This window comes from Oncorhynchus gorbuscha, linkage group LG03 (genome assembly GCF_021184085.1).
Source record: "Oncorhynchus gorbuscha isolate QuinsamMale2020 ecotype Even-year linkage group LG03, OgorEven_v1.0, whole genome shotgun sequence".
NCBI classification, from domain to species: domain Eukaryota; kingdom Metazoa; phylum Chordata; class Actinopteri; order Salmoniformes; family Salmonidae; genus Oncorhynchus; species Oncorhynchus gorbuscha.
Genome location: NC_060175.1, coordinates 59,662,674 through 59,680,309, shown reverse-complemented (window position 1 = coordinate 59,680,309; position 17,636 = coordinate 59,662,674). Strand labels below are relative to the sequence as shown.

At 42.9% G+C, this 17,636-nt stretch overlaps 1 protein-coding gene across 1 annotated transcript in view; it reads left to right on the top strand.

Annotated features, from left to right (window-relative positions):
* LOC124031642 (R3H domain-containing protein 2-like) overlaps positions 1-17,636 on the top strand; it is a 124,892-nt gene that overhangs the window by 85,379 nt on the left and 21,877 nt on the right. Inside the window, 11 exon segments of the mRNA XM_046343136.1 lie at positions 415-667; positions 810-1,045; positions 3,412-3,453; positions 5,362-5,569; positions 5,998-6,076; positions 6,524-6,583; positions 10,095-10,235; positions 10,475-10,583; positions 10,895-10,990; positions 11,420-11,451; positions 12,536-12,589. Coding sequence (XP_046199092.1) covers positions 851-1,045; positions 3,412-3,453; positions 5,362-5,569; positions 5,998-6,076; positions 6,524-6,583; positions 10,095-10,235; positions 10,475-10,583; positions 10,895-10,990; positions 11,420-11,451; positions 12,536-12,589 — 1,016 coding nt within the window. The 5' untranslated portion in view covers positions 415-667; positions 810-850.

Sequence of the window (17,636 nt, the reverse complement as noted above, 5' to 3'; positions counted from 1 at the left end):
GCTGAAGTGTGTGTTTGTGGGACAGATGGTGCGTTTTTCAAAGCTTCTGGTATTAGTCTTCCTATGTGTGTTTGTTGTTGAGTAGTGAGAGCGCTGCCTGTCCTGAAGATGTTAGCAGTATGTCGTCATGGTAATGTTTAATGGAGTGCTGTTTATGAGTGGGAGAGAGAAACACGCCATCTCACCTGTCAGTTTGTGCAAATTGGTTTAAAAAACAAAAGTTTGAGCGAAAACCATACTTTTTCCAGCTCTGGTCTGCAAGTGGTCATTCATACATTGGCTGAATTCCTACTTCCACAGCTAGCTCTATGGTTTACTCATCCCACGCTTTGAGCAGTGAGTCAGACTGGACCCAGTCAGAGACCCAGTGTGTTGTAACTGTTAGTGAAGTCATTGTCTTCCTGTTATCCCCAGGGGTCGTGGCTGGTGGAACTATCTTTAACATGCTGCTTCACTGATACGCACAGACGGAAGGATCGACAGACATACCCAGTCAGCGGGTACCACTCCCTTCTTCCCTGTGTCAGCTGTTTCTCCCACCGGCTACCTCCCCCCTGTACAGAACTTGCTATGGAATGCCCTCACTTAGCGGACCAGCACAGTCCTCTTTAGGACATTTTCTTGGGAACCCACTCCATAAGGAATCAGCATAGCTGATCTGTCTCAGGTACTGTTCACTGTATACATTAACTACATTGTCCGTGTCTCCTGATTCTTACCATGTTTAGGGTTTTCCTTTGCCCTGTACTGCATTTGAAACTCAGGACCATTTCATGGATCTATCCTCTCTCTCCCTCCTCATCTTGAAGTAGTCTCTGGATCCTCCTACCCTCCACCCTCCCCTGATAAGATGTCTGTGAGCCTGGCTGGGGAGGATATCCAGACGGAGGGTGAGAGTGGAAGTAGTGGAGTGCTCCATGATGACTCCAGCATCAGAGGGAAGCTCTCCCCATCCCCTGAGCCCTGCCAGTGGAAAGAGGGCACTGGGACTGGAGGCACTGGGGAGGGCATGGAGGCAGAGGAGAGTGCCACACAGGACTCACAGGTAACTGACATCCAGGTGACTTTGGATGTGTCCCAATAAGCTCTCCTTTCTCCCGAAGTGTGAACTTGTTCACTTTTCTTCATAGGTTTGAAAAGGAAATGACTGGTATATGGAAACTCTAGTCCATGCCAACATTAATCCAATGCTTTTAAATGTGTGGGCTGTCATGAACGGGTGCACACTTCTGGAGGAAAGAGAGATTATTTAGAAGCACCCTTTGCCTCCTCTGCACTGTACTTGAATTTCAATTTCTGGAAAGGTTTTTAAGGAATACTACAGTCCAGAATTGAATGTCAGTGAATTTTGTGGCTATTTAGATTAGAACATATTCAGCCATTTATATTGTGATGACAAAGTATATTTTTGCAGACATGGGTTTTTTCCTGCTCTGTTTGAACTGAATCTCCCATCATGCATTGCGTAGTTGCTTATGACCATGATGCGTATGTGCTGCAAGCTTGTGAAAGGAGTGTAGTGGGGGTGGGTTGGCAGGGATGGATGTCATTACAGTTGAGACAAATTGAACCCTTCTTTGGAATGCCTGTCATTGAAACATTACAAACAAATTGCATGTTATCTTCATGCCTTGTTTGAATATTGAATTTGAAGCATAGGTGTCTATTTAGCTAGGTCGATTCACTGTAGGTAGCTGCTACCTGCTCTGTCTGGCTTGCTGACTAGCTAGCTAGTGACTATGCTGTTACCAGACAAGCACTCCAAACTAGTTAACGGGTTAGACTGCATAACTACATATTATGGCATGTCAGTCAGTTTGCAAGAGTACCTAGCTAGTTTTGTTTCTGCTTGCTTAACCTGTTGCGTCGAGCAATCCCGTATCCGGGAGCGTAATTATAGCCTCAAGCTCATTACCATAACGCAATGTTAACTATTCATGAAAATCGCGAATGAAATTAAATAAATATTGGCTCACAAGCTTAGCCTTTTGTTAACAACACTGTCATCTCAGATTTTCAAAATATGCTTTTCAACCATAGCTATACAAGCATTTGTGTAAGAGTATTGATAGCTAACATAGCATTAAGCCTAGCATTCAGCAGGCAACATTTTCACAAAAACAAAAGCATTAAAATAAAATAATTTACCTTTGAAGAACTTCAGATGTTTTCAATGAGGAGACTCTCAGTTGGATAGCAAATGTTCAGTTTTTCCAAAAATATTATTTGTGTAGGAGAAATCGCTCTGTTTTGTTCATCACGTTTGGCAAAGAAAAAACCCTGAAAATTCAGTCATTACAACGCAAACTTTTTTCCAAATTAACTCCATAATATCGACAAACATGGCAAACGTTGTTTAGAATCAATCCTCAAGGTGTTTTTCACATATCTATTCGATGATAAGTCATTCGTAGCAGTTTGGTTTCTCCTCTGAAGCAAATGGTAAAATGCACTCAGCTGGAGATGCAATAATTGCAACGGGGGACACCAAGCGGGGCACCTGGTAAATGTAGTCTCTTATGGTCAATCTTCCAATGATAGGCCTACAAATACGTCACAATGCTGCAGACACCTTGGGGAAACGACAGAAAGTGTAGGCTCATTCCTTGTGCATTCACAGCCATATAAGGAGACATTGGAACAAAGCGCATTCAAAATCTGGCTCATTTCCTGTTTGAAATGTCATCTTGGTTTCGCCTCTAGCATCAGTTCTGTGGCACTCACAGATAATATCTTTGCAGATTTGGAAACGTCAGTGTTTTCTTTCCAAAGCTGTCAATTATATGCATAGCCGAGCATCTTTTCGTGACGAAATATCTTGTTTGTTGAAACAGTAAAATATGTTGCTAGCTGTGCTTCTAGCTTCAAACACTATCTGCATCTTAATGGAGTAGAAATGTCAGGTGAACAGTACTTTATCAGCAACGTTATATTCCATCTTGTGCCAATTCAGTGGTTTCGCCTACCAGCTGTACACGGGCTACACGGAGAAGCAGAACAATTGGTAGGCGGAAACCACTTGATTCGCACAAAATGGAATAGAAGCTTGCAGATAAAGTTCGTCATTACACAATTTCATGTTTACTATCTAAAGACCCGCAGCACTCCACTGAGAACTTCGCCATTTCTAAAAGGATGTATTTGGGTGTTTATGTTTTTCCGGAGACCGCATACTGCAGAATGAGCAATGGGGAAGTATATTGCGGGTGCGGTTCGTGTTTGGACCCTTCCATTACATGCCATTTACATTAATAGAGATGTGGTTCTAAAATAGTGAACCAATCCTTTTAACTTTTTTCTCTCACTAAAATACAGTTTTCACAAACGTTATTTAACGTTGTAAATCTTAAGAAATTGTCATTTTGAGTGTAGCTAGTATTCTTAGTATTACCACGTTTTCTCCCCTTGCAGAGAAGGGCTCAGAACCACGGCCATGGGAGGAAAAGGGCCAGGGTAAGGACTGCATTATTCTGTCTGTTGCATTGTTGTTGGTTTAAGTTTGCATATCGTGATCCTAATCCAGGAACTTAAGTCCACCTGTTAGGGCTAGTAGGACCCTTTCTATCATCCACAAAGTTCGCTCATGCTAGTTAGAAGGTTAGATAGACCAGGAGAAGTCGCAGAGGTGAGGTCCCCCAAGCCATGAGCTCAGCTTACCGAGTGTATTTATGGAAGTCGGCTTTTGTGTGTGTACTCACAATTTCCTTGCTAATAGGATAATACATGTTCTCTTCCTTTACATCTCATTTCTGTCTGTGCACATCACACACACACACACGCACACCCTCCTTGCTGCTGGGTTAGGTCTTTGCATCAAACCGCTCTCCCTCTGTCTGTCCCTACATCATTTCTAGTGTAGGCTTCATCATGACATCATCTGCTCTCTCACTAGATTGAGAAGATGGGAAGTGGGTTAGCCCTTCCACTAAATGAAATCCTTCCCAACGTTTGGATTATGAAGGCTATACATCTCAAAAGGATCACATGCATGTCTGCTGGTGCTGAGTGATTAGTGGGTAGTTCTTCAAAGTAGATCAGGCATACTGCTCAATACAAGCGATCTATCAATTAGATGTATTGTCGGGTAGACACGATTGCATTCGTGAGATATTCAGACCCCATCACTATTTCCATGTTTTGTTATGTTAAGACTTTTTAAATTAAATGGATTAAATCATTTTTTCCCCCACCTCATCAATCCACACAAACCCATAATGACAAAGCAAAAACAGGTTTTTAGAAAGCAATCGGGGGAGTAGTGCTTAGGTCAGGGAGGTGACCAAGAACCCAATGGTCACTTTGACAGAGCTCCAGAGTTCCTCTGTGGAGATGGGAGAACCTTCTAGAAGGACAACGATCTCTGCAACACTCCACCAATCAGGCCTTTATGGTAGTGGCCAGAGGGAAGCCACTCCTCAGTAAAAGGCACATGACAGCCCGCTTGAGTTTGCCAAAAGGCACCTGAAGGACTCTGACCGTGAGAAGTACAGAAAGATCCTTGATGAAAACCTGCTCCAGAGCGCTCAGGACCTCAGACTGGGGAGAAGGTTCACAATTCCAACAAAGCTTCAGAGGGTCTGCAGAGAAGAATGGGAGATAGTCCCCAAATACAGGTGTGCCAAATCTTGTGGCGTTATACCCAAGAAGACTCTGCTGTAATCGCTGCCAAAGGTGCTTCAACAAAGTACTGAGTAAAGGGTCTGAATATTTATATAAATGTGATATTTCCTTTTTTTATGTGGGCTATTGTGTGTGGTGGATTGATGAGGGGGAAGAATCTATTTAATCCATTTTAGAATAAGGCTGTAATGTGAAAAAGTGGAGCGGTCTGAATACTTTCCGAATGCACTATACCTAAGCAACTGTCTATATCCCTCTCGTTCTTGAAGCATTCTGTCACTCCTTTCCTCGTCTGTCTGCCGGCCCCACAGGCTTGCCCGGGCAAGAACCCATATGAACAGGCTAGGTGCAATGGATTCCCGTCATTGTCGTTAAGTGCAGAAAATGTGGTGATTAACTATGAATATTGGCCTGTTGAAGACTACACCTTCCTGCAACGTCACAGTTTATGCCTGATATGATTTCTCTCCACAGAAACTGCACATTGAGCTCACAAAAAAACACAAAAAGTAAATGGTTTTCATATAATTGAGCTGACGTAAATAAACTGACATTTCAGCTAATCGCTCAGCACTGCCGGCATGCAGCTTTTTTTCTCACGTCAGTTAACTTTTACCTACTTTACACTACAACATTTAACATATGTTTAAAAATATTTACAGTGTGCAATGTTGTTTGGTCTATTTGTATCTAAGGACCAAAGTACTATAAGTTTCTCCTATCTGGTTGTGTGTATGATAGTCCAATGCCAAGCTGAAGCTGGTGAGGAGCCTGGCGGTGTGTGAGGAGTCATCAGGTCCGTTCTGTACTGACGGACCTCCAGACCAGGACGTCATCCAGCTGCACATCAGCTGCCCATCAGACAAGGAGGAGGAGAAGTCCTCTAAGGATGAGTACGAGAACGAGGAGAAGAACAAGGACAAGACTCCACGCAAGATGCTTTCACGAGGTAAGCTGCCTACCTGAGGGGAAAAATGGTTGTCCTTACAATGAATATCAGTTCAGGAGTTAGGGTTTTTAAATGTAGCGCTGAAGAGGGATATGCAGGAGTGTTTTTATTATTATTATTATTATTAGGGAGAGTGTGTGTAAAAAAAGATCTTCCATTCGTGTGTTCAGAAACAACACACTGTGAGCCAAGCAACTCTGACCGTGTGCGTGCACACGAGCATAATGTATACGCTTGCGTGGTGTATGTGTTTGTGCTTAGCAGAAAATAGTTGACATGGAAACAATCCTCTAAGTGCGTTTTGAAACAACACACCCTCTCTGACTCCTCTGACGCTTTGTGTGTGTGTAGATGCTCCTGATTGCATGCGTGCGGTTTGTAGATGGTGTGTGTGTGTGGTGTCATTTTTTTCTCTCTTTCCCCTCCAGACTCCAGCCAGGAGTACACAGACTCCACCGGCATCGATGTGCACGAGTTCCTGGTCAACACACTGAAAAACAACCCCAGGTAACACACATACACACACTTAAAAACAACCTGAGGCAGAGGAACCTTATCGATCTCCTATCACAGCCACATCACTAAATGGTATCTAGATGTAGTCTGTTGCCGTATGAGCCTGCAGGTCCCCCTAGTAATGGAAATAGATTGAGAAATTCTGCTTTAAGGGCCGAATCGCAACAAGTTTTTTTCCACAAATCTATCATCAATGCATGACTGAAGTGAAAATCCAAGTTACGTGCACAGATCTCAATTTGGGTTCCGGCTGTAAGCGAATGCTGCTGCAGTTGTAGTAATCCTGCGGTGATCTGGACGCTACAATAGCTGCCCAGCCTCTGTCAGGACGGCTTGCTGGAGTATTCACTGCGGTGAATGGAGCTTTTGCTCTTTGTATGAGTAGTTGCCACTTTCTCTGTCTCCCTCCCTCACTCTCCCTCTCTTTCTCTCCAACAGGGATCGAATGATGCTGCTGAAACTAGAACAAGATATCCTGGAGTTCATTAACGATGACGAGTGAGACACATTTCCTATCTATATAGTACACTAAAGTAGTGCTCTAGATCGGGAACAGGATGCCATTTGGGATGCATACACATTCTCTACTACAACTCGAATCACTCTACTTACATTTTTAGCTTTAGCTCCGTCACAGTATTTTTAGATGGTATATTGTACTGTAGTTGGTATATCAGCCTGGAAATCTGTGTCCTCCTGTCGATTGGATGGTATACAGGGTTGGAAATTAACACCCAACAAATACTGGGAGATTTGGTCATTGGAGGGTAAGAATGTATATTTTCCCAGCCACATTGGCAGCTGGTCACACAGACCATTTGGGAACATTGTTTATGTTTTTAAATCTAAATGCCGCATGTAGAAGAAGATGGTCAAATTGACAAGGAAGGCTACTACTAAAATGTGACGTTGTCCTTGTGTTTCATGGCCAGTTATATTGTTTTGTTCACATGCTAGGTGGTTGTTCAATGCCACTAGGAAGAGGGATTTCTTTCATCAGAGACAAGCGAGTACCCAAGTTACCATGGTAACTGCTCGTCCCTTAAGGGGGCAGCTTTACATTTTTGGTCTCACCTAAGGTTTGAGCATGGATCACTCCTAAACTTTTATTCATGAACTTTTAGTAATGTCTTATCATTAAAACACTCAAATACTTTTGTTCTCCTAGTTGTATTTGTGTGCTGCTACATTTCTACTCAGGAGTACATTGTGAACTCCAGCGTGGTGCCCTGGGGCCGGATTCACAAAACCTTAAGTACAAATTTCTTAACGTCCATTTTTTCCCTAAACTATAGACAAAGTTGCTATTTCTCAATAAAGTTATTGGACATGTTCTTAATTTTTTCCCTATATTTCTGCCTAAGAGTATATGCAAGAAATTGGATTCTTGAAAATAATGTTTTAGATTTCTTCTTGGAAATGTACTTAAAACCTCTTGATACTACCCATCCCGGGTCCGGGAGCGTAATCATCAACTGACACTAATTAGCATAATGCAACGGACATAAATATTACTAGAAAATATTCCTATTCATGAAATCACAAGTGAAATATATTGAAACACAGCTTAGCCTTTTGTTAATCACCCTGTCATCTCAGATTTTGAAAATATGCTTTACAGCCAAAGCAAGACAAGCATTTGTGTAAGTTTATCAATAGCATAGCATTATGACTAGCTAGCAGCAGGCAACCTGGTCACAAAAATCAGAAAAGCAATCAAATTAAATCGTTAACCTTTGAGTTTCAGATGTTTTCACTCATGAGACTCCCAGTTAGATAGCAAATTTTCCTTTTTTCCAAAAATATTATTTTTGTAGGCAAAATAGCTCCGTTTATTCTTCACGTTTGGCTGAGAAATCGACCGGAAATTGCGGTCACTACAACACTGAAACATATTCCAAATTAGCTCCATAATATCGACAGAAACATGGCAAACGTAGTTTATAATCAATCCTCAAGGTGTTTTTCAAATATCTATTCGATAATATATCAACCGGGACTGGTGGCTTCTTAGTGGGGCGGCAGGGTAGCGCTAAGTGGTTAGAGCGTTGGACGAGTAACCGGAAGGTTGCAAGTTCAAATCCCCGAGCTGACAAGGTACAAATCTGTCGTTCTGCCCCTGAACAGGCAGTTAACCCACTGTTCCTAGGCCGTCATTGAAAATTAGAATTTGTTCTTAACTGACCTGCCTAGTTAAATAAAGGTAAAAAAATATATATATTAAAAAAATAGAGAGAAACAATGGCCGCATTTGTCGTTTACCGCACTCTGAGAGACTTCAGCTGAACACTGACGCAATGTTGACGTTCAGGCTCATTTTTCAAAATAAAAGCCTGAACCGATGTATTGTGACACTAGACACATTAGGGATGCCATAGAAAAAGGAATCTGGTTGATATCTCATTCACTGCTCAATAGGGACGCATAGGAACGCAGAGCTTTCTAAATAAGAGTCCCTTCCTGATTGGATTTTTCTCAGGCTTTTGCCTGCAATATCAGTTCTGTTATACTCACAGACAATATTTTTACAGTTTTGGAAACTTTAGAGTGTTTTCTATCGTAAGCTGTCAATTATATGCATATTATAGCATCTTGTCCTGACAAAATAGCCATTTACTTTCGGGATGTTATTTTTTCAAAAATGAAAATAGTGCCCCCTAGATTCAAGAGGTTAACTTTAGGGCAGCTAAACCCTTGTCTTGAGACGAATGGATACTTTTGTAACCATGAACATTTTCTTGCGTCACAGACAGTTGGCTACCGGGTATTTAAATACAGCAAGAAAACAAATTAAATGAACATTATCTAGCTAGCTAGTAATTAGCAATATTCTAGACGTGCTTAATAGCTTGCGCTATCTCGTCAATTTCCAAAGAAACACTTGGCTAACTAAGCTTACGACTTTAACGTTAGCTATGTTGGCTATAAAGTTGTTACATGTTAGCTAACTTACTTACCGGTCGCGCAGTCCCTCTACCACCGTCTCTCCTATCATGGAAATCACCTTCTCCAGCTGCTCCACATTAGTTGTCTCTCAGCTTCCTCCTTCTTAGCAGCTGACTTGATGTCGGACCACTTCTTTTTTACGGCGTCACTGTCCCTTGCCATACGCCGGAATGCAGAGTCAGACTCGGCCAATCTCTCCTCTCTTTTTGGTCTCTTTTTCCTCTCTTTTTGGTCTCTGCAGTGACCCCGCAGTTATCAAGTCTCTCCAACAGCAACCTTTTCCTGGCTGCTATTTCCTCCACCGTCACTTCAAGCGCTTGTTTGCTGAAGTTTTTATTGCGCTTTCCTTGATTATCCACTTTTGGCTTTGATATAGCTAGTCTGATGCCTATAATGTGTGAAAAATAACAAAATAACAATCCTATCATCCCTGTCGCATAGGCTTATTTATTGGTTTCAAGCACGTCACGAATGTCAATGCCACAAGATATTTACGAAGTTCCTAAGAAAATTGAGGAATTGCATTTACGAACTATCTTATGAACTTATTTTTTTTCTTAAATACTTCATATGTTTGTTCTGGAAAATTGTTTTGTGAATCCGGACCCTGCACTTTTGTGCACTTTGTTTATTCTTGATATTCAGTTGTAGAACTAAATTATTTATTTGTATACCATTTACTTCTTACTAGTAATACATTTATTGTTTTAGAAAAACAGAAAGCACGGTCATCTGGATTTTTATTTCTATATATATATATATATTGTATAATATATGATGACCTGAATTGCGGAAAACCTATTTTGGCAGGTAAAGAATCTTGAATGACTGGTGGACCAAAACGTTTATTTACCACACAGATGGTGTCTTTTACTCTCATCTCGAGTTTATTTAGTCTTTTTTACCATTTTATCTAAGAAAGATGTGTAGAGACACTGTACTTCCACAAAGGTATCATTACTCGACTGATAGGTTGGTGTCCATCACAGATATCCTATTAAATTAGTTATAATATGTAGTTAATATGTAGTTCTATGGCGTCATCTTCTCCTTTCCCATCCAGTAACCAGTACAAGAAGTTCCCCCAGATGACATCGTACCACCGCATGCTGCTGCACCGTGTAGCTGCCTACTTTGGCATGGACCACAACGTAGACCAGACTGGCAAGGCCGTCATCATCAACAAGACTGGCAACACACGCATGTAAGTGGGAGAATGGTATAAGTTAGAAGACAATGAGTGGAACTTAAATGGCAATGAATAGAAGTTGGAGGACAATTAGTAGAACATGGAAAGAAATTAATAGAAGTTGGAGGACAATTAGTAGAACATAGAAGTAAATGAATAGAAGTTAGAGGGCAATTAGTAAAACTTTGTAAGACAAAGGAACAAATAGCTTCCATTGTCCGACCAAGAGTTGCTGAATACATTTTCTTCTTCAGCCCAGATCAAAGGTTCTCCGAGCACATCAAGGATGAAAGGAATTTGGACTTCCAGAAGAAGTTTATCCTCAAGAGAGACGATGTTAGTATGGACAAGGATGATAATCAGGTGATGATAGACACTTCTTCAAGTGTAGCTTTTTATAATGTAGTGATTTTAAAATACTTTAATCATTTTAAAAAGTATTTCTTCCTCTCTTTAGCTTTGTTGATCTTTCTACAACACGAGATATGAGAAGGCTGAATATCATATATCCCATTGACTTTAGTATTGATAACAAATTGTTGAATAATAAATTGCATGTTTTACCTCACACTTACTGTATATTTGTGAAGATGCTCTGAAGAGTATTCAGTGAATACCACTTCTGTCCAATGAGGTTGCTGATCCCGCCCCTCTTTCCTCTTGTCCAATCGCAGATCCGTGTGCCACTGCAGGATGGGCGGCGCAGCAAGTCAATAGAAGAGAGGGAGGAAGAGTATCAGAGGGTACGAGACCGGATCTTCGCCAGAGAAGTAAGTGGTGGGGCACACTCAACAGTGGACATGGGCAGTTGGACTAACTTGTTAACTTGTCCCCCACTGTCTGTTCCACTAACCATTCCTCCCATTGTATAAACTAACAGCTAATTGTATTAACTTATGGGTGGAGAGAGAACGGCTTACTTCATACAGTAGAGTCTATTCAGGTGGAATAGAATTAGACGGCAGAGTAATAAGTGAAGTTAATATTTTTGGAGGTCATGAGTGAACCTTAGGTAACCTTAGCTTATACAGTACTTGACAGAATTGACATAAGTCAGTTTTCACTGTCCAGGCAGTTACTGTAAATGAGAATATGTTCTCAATAAACTACCTGGTCCAATTATTGCTAATAAATAAATATAGTTTTGGGATCGACTAGCTGTAGCTATTCGTAATGTACAGGTGTCTCTTCCTTTTCAGTCCTCTCAAAATGGATACATCAACGACAACAGGTAAGCTCACAGTAACAGTACAGTATGCATCACAATGGACAGCTTCATGTGTGCACTTGTAAAGGGAGTATGGAGTTAGTCCCGAGCCAGTTTACTCCCCTAGGTGGGTAGGAGAAGTAGTCAGGGGGTGGCCTGGTCACATCAGGGCTCCTAACCCTGTTCCAACTCCCCTGGCACCATCAAACTATGCCACCAAGTTACATTTAGGTGTATTTCAAGACATCAAAGTTCACATGCAATAATGCTGGCAATATAATCATGCTGGCAGTACGTTGACGTTTCACGGACCAGGGTTAGGTTTTGTTGAGTTGGAATTAATGATGTGTATAAACCCTGGATTGCTGATGCTATGTATTGGCCATTGAGAGGCTTTGATGCAACCAGTCGGCCATATTGGCACTCCCCAGTAGGTAACAGTCCTCCACAGGAACGAAATAAATGTTATAGTATTTCAATTAAATGTTACAAGACAAAATTAAAGGTGTTTAGTTGATATGTTGTTGTAGTGGGGACAGTAACATTAGTGATCTCTAAAAATGATACTTTAATGACATTTTTTAAATATGTTATTGCTAGCTCACATAATATAATTTAATAGAATAAATGTTGCAAAAATGAATTTCGACATTAATAAATGCATTTCTATAACTTCCTAAATATTTTTTACAACGGTGGGGGAGTTCCAAGATGGGCGCAATTCAACACAGCGCTCCCTATCAGTCATCTAGTGTATAATTCATTGGTTGGAATGTGGGGTGAATTGATATTCATGTGTAGCTGAGAATAGTTTTCCAAATATATTCCAAACAAATAAGTACAGCTTTCAACCCCTCTCCCTTTCTGGTAGAGGTGAACGATTATTAAACAGATGTACTGAGAGAAGGAAAGAAGTATGATAACTTTGTTCCTTGTTTTGAGCTGTCTACATTTTTGCTCTGTGTGCATTATTTCTCTGTTCTGGGGGTTAGATACAGTGCAGCACTGTTACCTACCTACCTACCTACCTACCTACCTGGCCCCCTCTCCTATACCCACCCACTAACACCCGGCCTTGCCTTTCTCTCCTTCCACTATCACCCAACAGACTTTCCACTGAAGGCTACTCCTCTAGCTCTCAAAAGAGGAGACAGATCTTTAGGTACTGACACAACCTGGTGATGTGTGACTAGTAGCCTGTGATTGTGTTGCCATGCCCATCTTCCCTCTATCTCGTGGTGATTTTATGACTGACTGGCTGCGTCCGGAATGGCACCTTATTCCCTACATAGTGCACTACTTTTTGACCAGAGACCTATGGGCTCTGGTCAAAAGTAGTGGACAATAAAGGGCATAGGGTGCCATTTCAGATGCAGCCACCGGATGTTCTTGCTTGGCGTGGGGTTGGCACTGTGAGGTCCACTGCATGGCTGCTTTGTGGTTGGTTTTTCTGGGAGTGGGTACTTCTTATTATCTACCTGTCATCACCACTACTACATCTTTTATAGTACTGTACTACTGCATTGCATCCCCCTATTTTTTGTTGTTGATTTGGTGTTTGTTAATCTGGTTTGGTTTTGTAACCCCTTCATCTTTGCTCTACTACTTGCACAGCAGTTGTCTCTACTGTCTGTGGTATCCTAAGGAGAGATCTCTCTGTGTTTGGTTGTGATCTGCAGCAGTGAAACAATCATACTGAAAGGTCTTTAGCTGACTCGTTCACTATAGCGGGCTTATTGGAGCTGTTTGTGACTGAGACACAAAAGTGTGCTTTAAACAATGTACTGTACAAATACGATTATTTCTTGAAACGAGGTCTAGTTGTGGCCACAACCGGCCTAGATTGTAAACAACTTTTGGTGGAATGACTTGACTGCCGCGAGCAGCAGGTGTTCTTAATGTTTTGTATTCTCAGTGTAGTTATGGTCTGATTTTCCAGAGGGAGGGCCTTGTATGTGTTTCTATGTGTGGAGTTCGGGTGATGTTTCCCTGCATTAAAATCACTGACTCTGGATGTGCATTTTCTTGTTTGCCTATGCCTATACAGCTCGTTGAGTGCGGTCTTCGTGCCAGCATTGATTTGTGGTGGTAAATGAACAGCTACAGTATAAAAATGTATAACTCTTGGTAAATAGTATGGTCTGCAGCTTATCATGAGGTATAAAAAAAAGAAATTCAGTCTTCCTTAACGTTAGAGATTGTGCACTAGCTGTTGTTAACAAAGGGGCACACCCCTCCCTTCATCTTACCCAAGTCTGCCATCAGGTCTTGATGCATAGAAAAACCAGCAAGATTTATACTGAACAAAAATATAAACGGAACATTCATTGATTTTACATTCATTGAGGTACAGTTCATATGAGGGAATCAGTCATTTGAAATAAATTAATTATGCCCTAATCTATGAATTTCACATTAATTGGAATACAGGTATGCATCTGTTGGTGACAGATATAGATACCGGTTGGGCATATGGCCAAATTGATAAATTATCTGGCAACAGCTCTGGTGGACATTCCTGCAGTCAGCATGCCAATTGCACACTGCTGTGGCATTGTGTTGTGACACAACTGCACATTTTAATGGCCTTTTATTGTCCCCAGCACAAGGTGCATCTGTGTAATGATCCCACTGTTTAATCAGCTTCTTGATATGCCACATCTGTCAGGTGGATGGATTATCTTGGCAAAGGAGAAACAGAGATGTTAACAAATTTGTGCACAAAATTTGAGAGTTATGCTTTTTGTGCATATGGATCATTTCTGGGATCTTTTATTTCAGCTCATGAAACATGGGACCAACACTTTTACATGTAGTGTTTTATATTTTTGCTCAATGTAAATGATCCATGTCCTCGTTCAGCCATGACTCTTGTCCCGTTGATAGGATAGTCTCGAATGGAGCTCATCCCGTTTTTCTCCAGTGACTGCATGCTTGCCAATTGAACAGAGGGCAATGGCGGTCTATTTTGTCAGCCGGTAATTGTCAAGCAAATTACTGCCGCTCTCACGATAATTGACCTTTAATTAGCATACACGTTTAGCATCTAATGGATTCCACACGTAACCTACAAACCACTGATGCAAACGTTTTATAACATCTACATTTTAAAAAGTCTAAAAAATCTGTTTAATATAGCCTATACCTTCACAATAAATGTATTATTTATTTTAGACATGTCAAAAGAAACACGATATGAACAAAATGTATTCTCTTTCAGAAGAACAGAATAGCATACTCTGAGTCTTTGTTAGGTCCTGATCTGGCTGTGCTATATGGGTGTGGGCTGCACTCATATTTTATAGTATGAAGAATACAATTGAACAAAGCTTAATAAAAAATAACGCATATTTTCTCCAAACGATTTGAGGGCTTGCGGCTATTCTGTGTTGAGCGGTTAACAAAGAAACAGATACTGCAATATGCTTAATTTAGAGTTATTAATGTAACTTCAGTTGTGATACAAACGTTGGGCTATATGTTTAGATTTTTTTTAAATACATTCTCAGGCTGCATTATGTGACTCTAATGATGATTTGAAAAAAGTTGTATAAAAGGCTTGAGCCCTGCTTGGTTTTTGTGCAGGCATACTTCATCAGTCTCTCATTTACAATTTCACAAGCACTTAATAATGCCTCAAATTTCCCAGCGGCATCCCCTTTGTGTGGCCGCAATGCCCCCTAAAAGAATCCATAACTTTTGTGGCCGTTGTGCCCTTGGGCTGAATATAACTTTAATTCCCTTCTTTCTGTGTGCTCCGACATACCTCTCACTCACATGGCTGTCAGTCATGTGATCGGATCTTTCTCACAGGCTACAAGTGGAGACGAGACACATTGGGGACGCAACTGTGCACGTCCTTATCCAATTCCGAGGTGCGGGGGTGCGAAGGATTGCTTTATCCTATCCTAGATATTCCTTAAAGAGGTGGGGTTTCAGGTGTCTCCGGAAGGTGGTGATTGACTCCGCTGTCCTGGCGTCGTGGGGGAGTTTGTTCCACCATTGGGGGGCCAGAGCAGCGAACAGTTTTGACTGGGCTGAGCGGGAACTGTACTTCCTCAGTGGTAGGGAGGCGAGCAGGCCAGAGGTGGATGAACGCAGTGCCCTTGTTTGGGTGTAGGGCCTGATCAGAGCCTGGAGGTACTGAGGTGCCGTTCCCCTCACAGCTCCGTAGGCAAGCACCATGGTCTTGTAGCGGATGCGAGCTTCCACTGGAAGCCAGTGGAGAGAGCGGAGGAGCGGGGTGACGTGAGAGAACTTGGGAAGGTTGAACACCAGACGGGCTGCGGCGTTCTGGATGAGTTGTAGGGGTTTAATGGCACAGGCAGGGAGCCCAGCCAACAGCGAGTTGCAGTAATCCAGACGGGAGATGACAAGTGCCTGGATTAGGACCTGCGCCGCTTCCTGTGTGAGGCAGGGTCGTACTCTGCGGATGTTGTAGAGCATGAACCTACAGGAACGGGCCACCGCCTTGATGTTAGTTGAGAACGACAGGGTGTTGTCCAGGATCACGCCAAGGTTCTTAGCGCTCTGGGAGGAGGACACAATGGAGTTGTCAACCGTGATGGCGAGATCATGGAACTAGATGAAGAACTAGCTGAAGAAAAATCTAGCTGAAGAACTTCAGCATATGTGATAGCTTTTTTAGTTATCCCTAGCTACTGTTTAATTGTTTGAATCAGCATTTAACGTTTCCCCGGGAGGAAGAGCAGCTCCGTCTTGCCGAGGTTCAGCTTGAGGTGGTGATCCGTCATCCACACTGATATGTCTGCCAGACATGCAGAGATGCGATTCGCCACCTGGTCATCAGAAGGGGGAAAGGAGAAGATTAATTGTGTGTCGTCTGCATAGCAATGATAGGAGAGACCATGTGAGGTTATGACAGAGCCAAGTGACTTGGTGTATAGCGAGAATAGGAGAAGGCCTAGAACAGAGCCCTGGGGGACACCAGTGGTGAGAGCGCGTGGTGAGGAGACAGATTCTCGCCACGCCACCTGGTAGGAGCGACCTGTCAGGTATGACGCAATCCAAGCGTGGGCCGCGCCGGAGATGCCCAACTCGGAGAGGGTGGAGAGGAGGATCTGATGGTTCACAGTATCGAAGGCAGCCGATAGGTCTAGAAGGATGAGAGCAGAGGAGAGAGAGTTAGCTTTAGCGGTGCGGAGCGCCTCCGTGATACAGAGAAGAGCAGTCTCAGTTGAATGACTAATCTTGAAACCTGACTGATTTGGATCAAGAAGGTCATTCTGAGAGAGATAGCGGGAGAGCTGGCCAAGGACGGCACGTTCAAGAGTTTTGGAGAGAAAAGAAAGAAGGGATACTGGTCTGTAGTTGTTGACATCGGAGGGATCGAGTGTAGGTTTTTTCAGAAGGGGTGCAACTCTCGCTCTCTTGAAGACGGAAGGGACGTAGCCAGCGGTCAGGGATGAGTTGATGAGCGAGGTGAGGTAAGGGAGAAGGTCTCCGGAAATGGTCTGGAGAAGAGAGGAGGGGATAGGGTCAAGCGGGCAGGTTGTTGGGCGGCCGGCCGTCACAAGACGCGAGATTTCATCTGGAGAGAGAGGGGAGAAAGAGGTCAGAGCACAGGGTAGGGCAGTGTGAGCAGAACCAGCGGTGTCGTTTGACTTAGCAAACGAGGATCGGATGTCGTCGACCTTCTTTTCAAAATGGTTGACGAAGTCATCTGCAGAGGGAGGAGGGGGGAGAGGAGGGGGGGAGGAGGATTCAGGAGGGAGGAGAAGGTGGCAAAGAGAAGAGGCAGAAGCTTGGAATTTAGAGTGGTAGAAAGTGGCTTTAGCAGCAGAGACAGAAGAGGAAAATGTAGAGGAGGGAGCGAAAGGATGCCAGGTCCACAGGGAGGCGAGTTTTCCTCCATTTCCGCTCGGCTGCCCGGAGCCCTGTTCTGTGAGCTCGCAATGAGTCGTCGAGCCACGGAGCGGGAGGGGAGGACCGAGCCGGCCTGGAGGATAGGGGGCATAGAGAGTCAAAGAATGCAGAAAGGGAGGAGAGGAGGGTTGAGGAGGCAGAATCAGGAGATAGGTTGGAGAAGGTTTGAGCAGAGGGAAGAGATGATAGGATGGAAGAGGAGAGAGTAGCGGGGGAGAGAGAGCGAAGGTTGGGACGGCGCGATACCATCCGAGTAGGGGCAGTGTGGGAAGTGTTGGATGAGAGCGAGAGGGAAAAGGATACAAGGTAGTGGTCGGAGACTT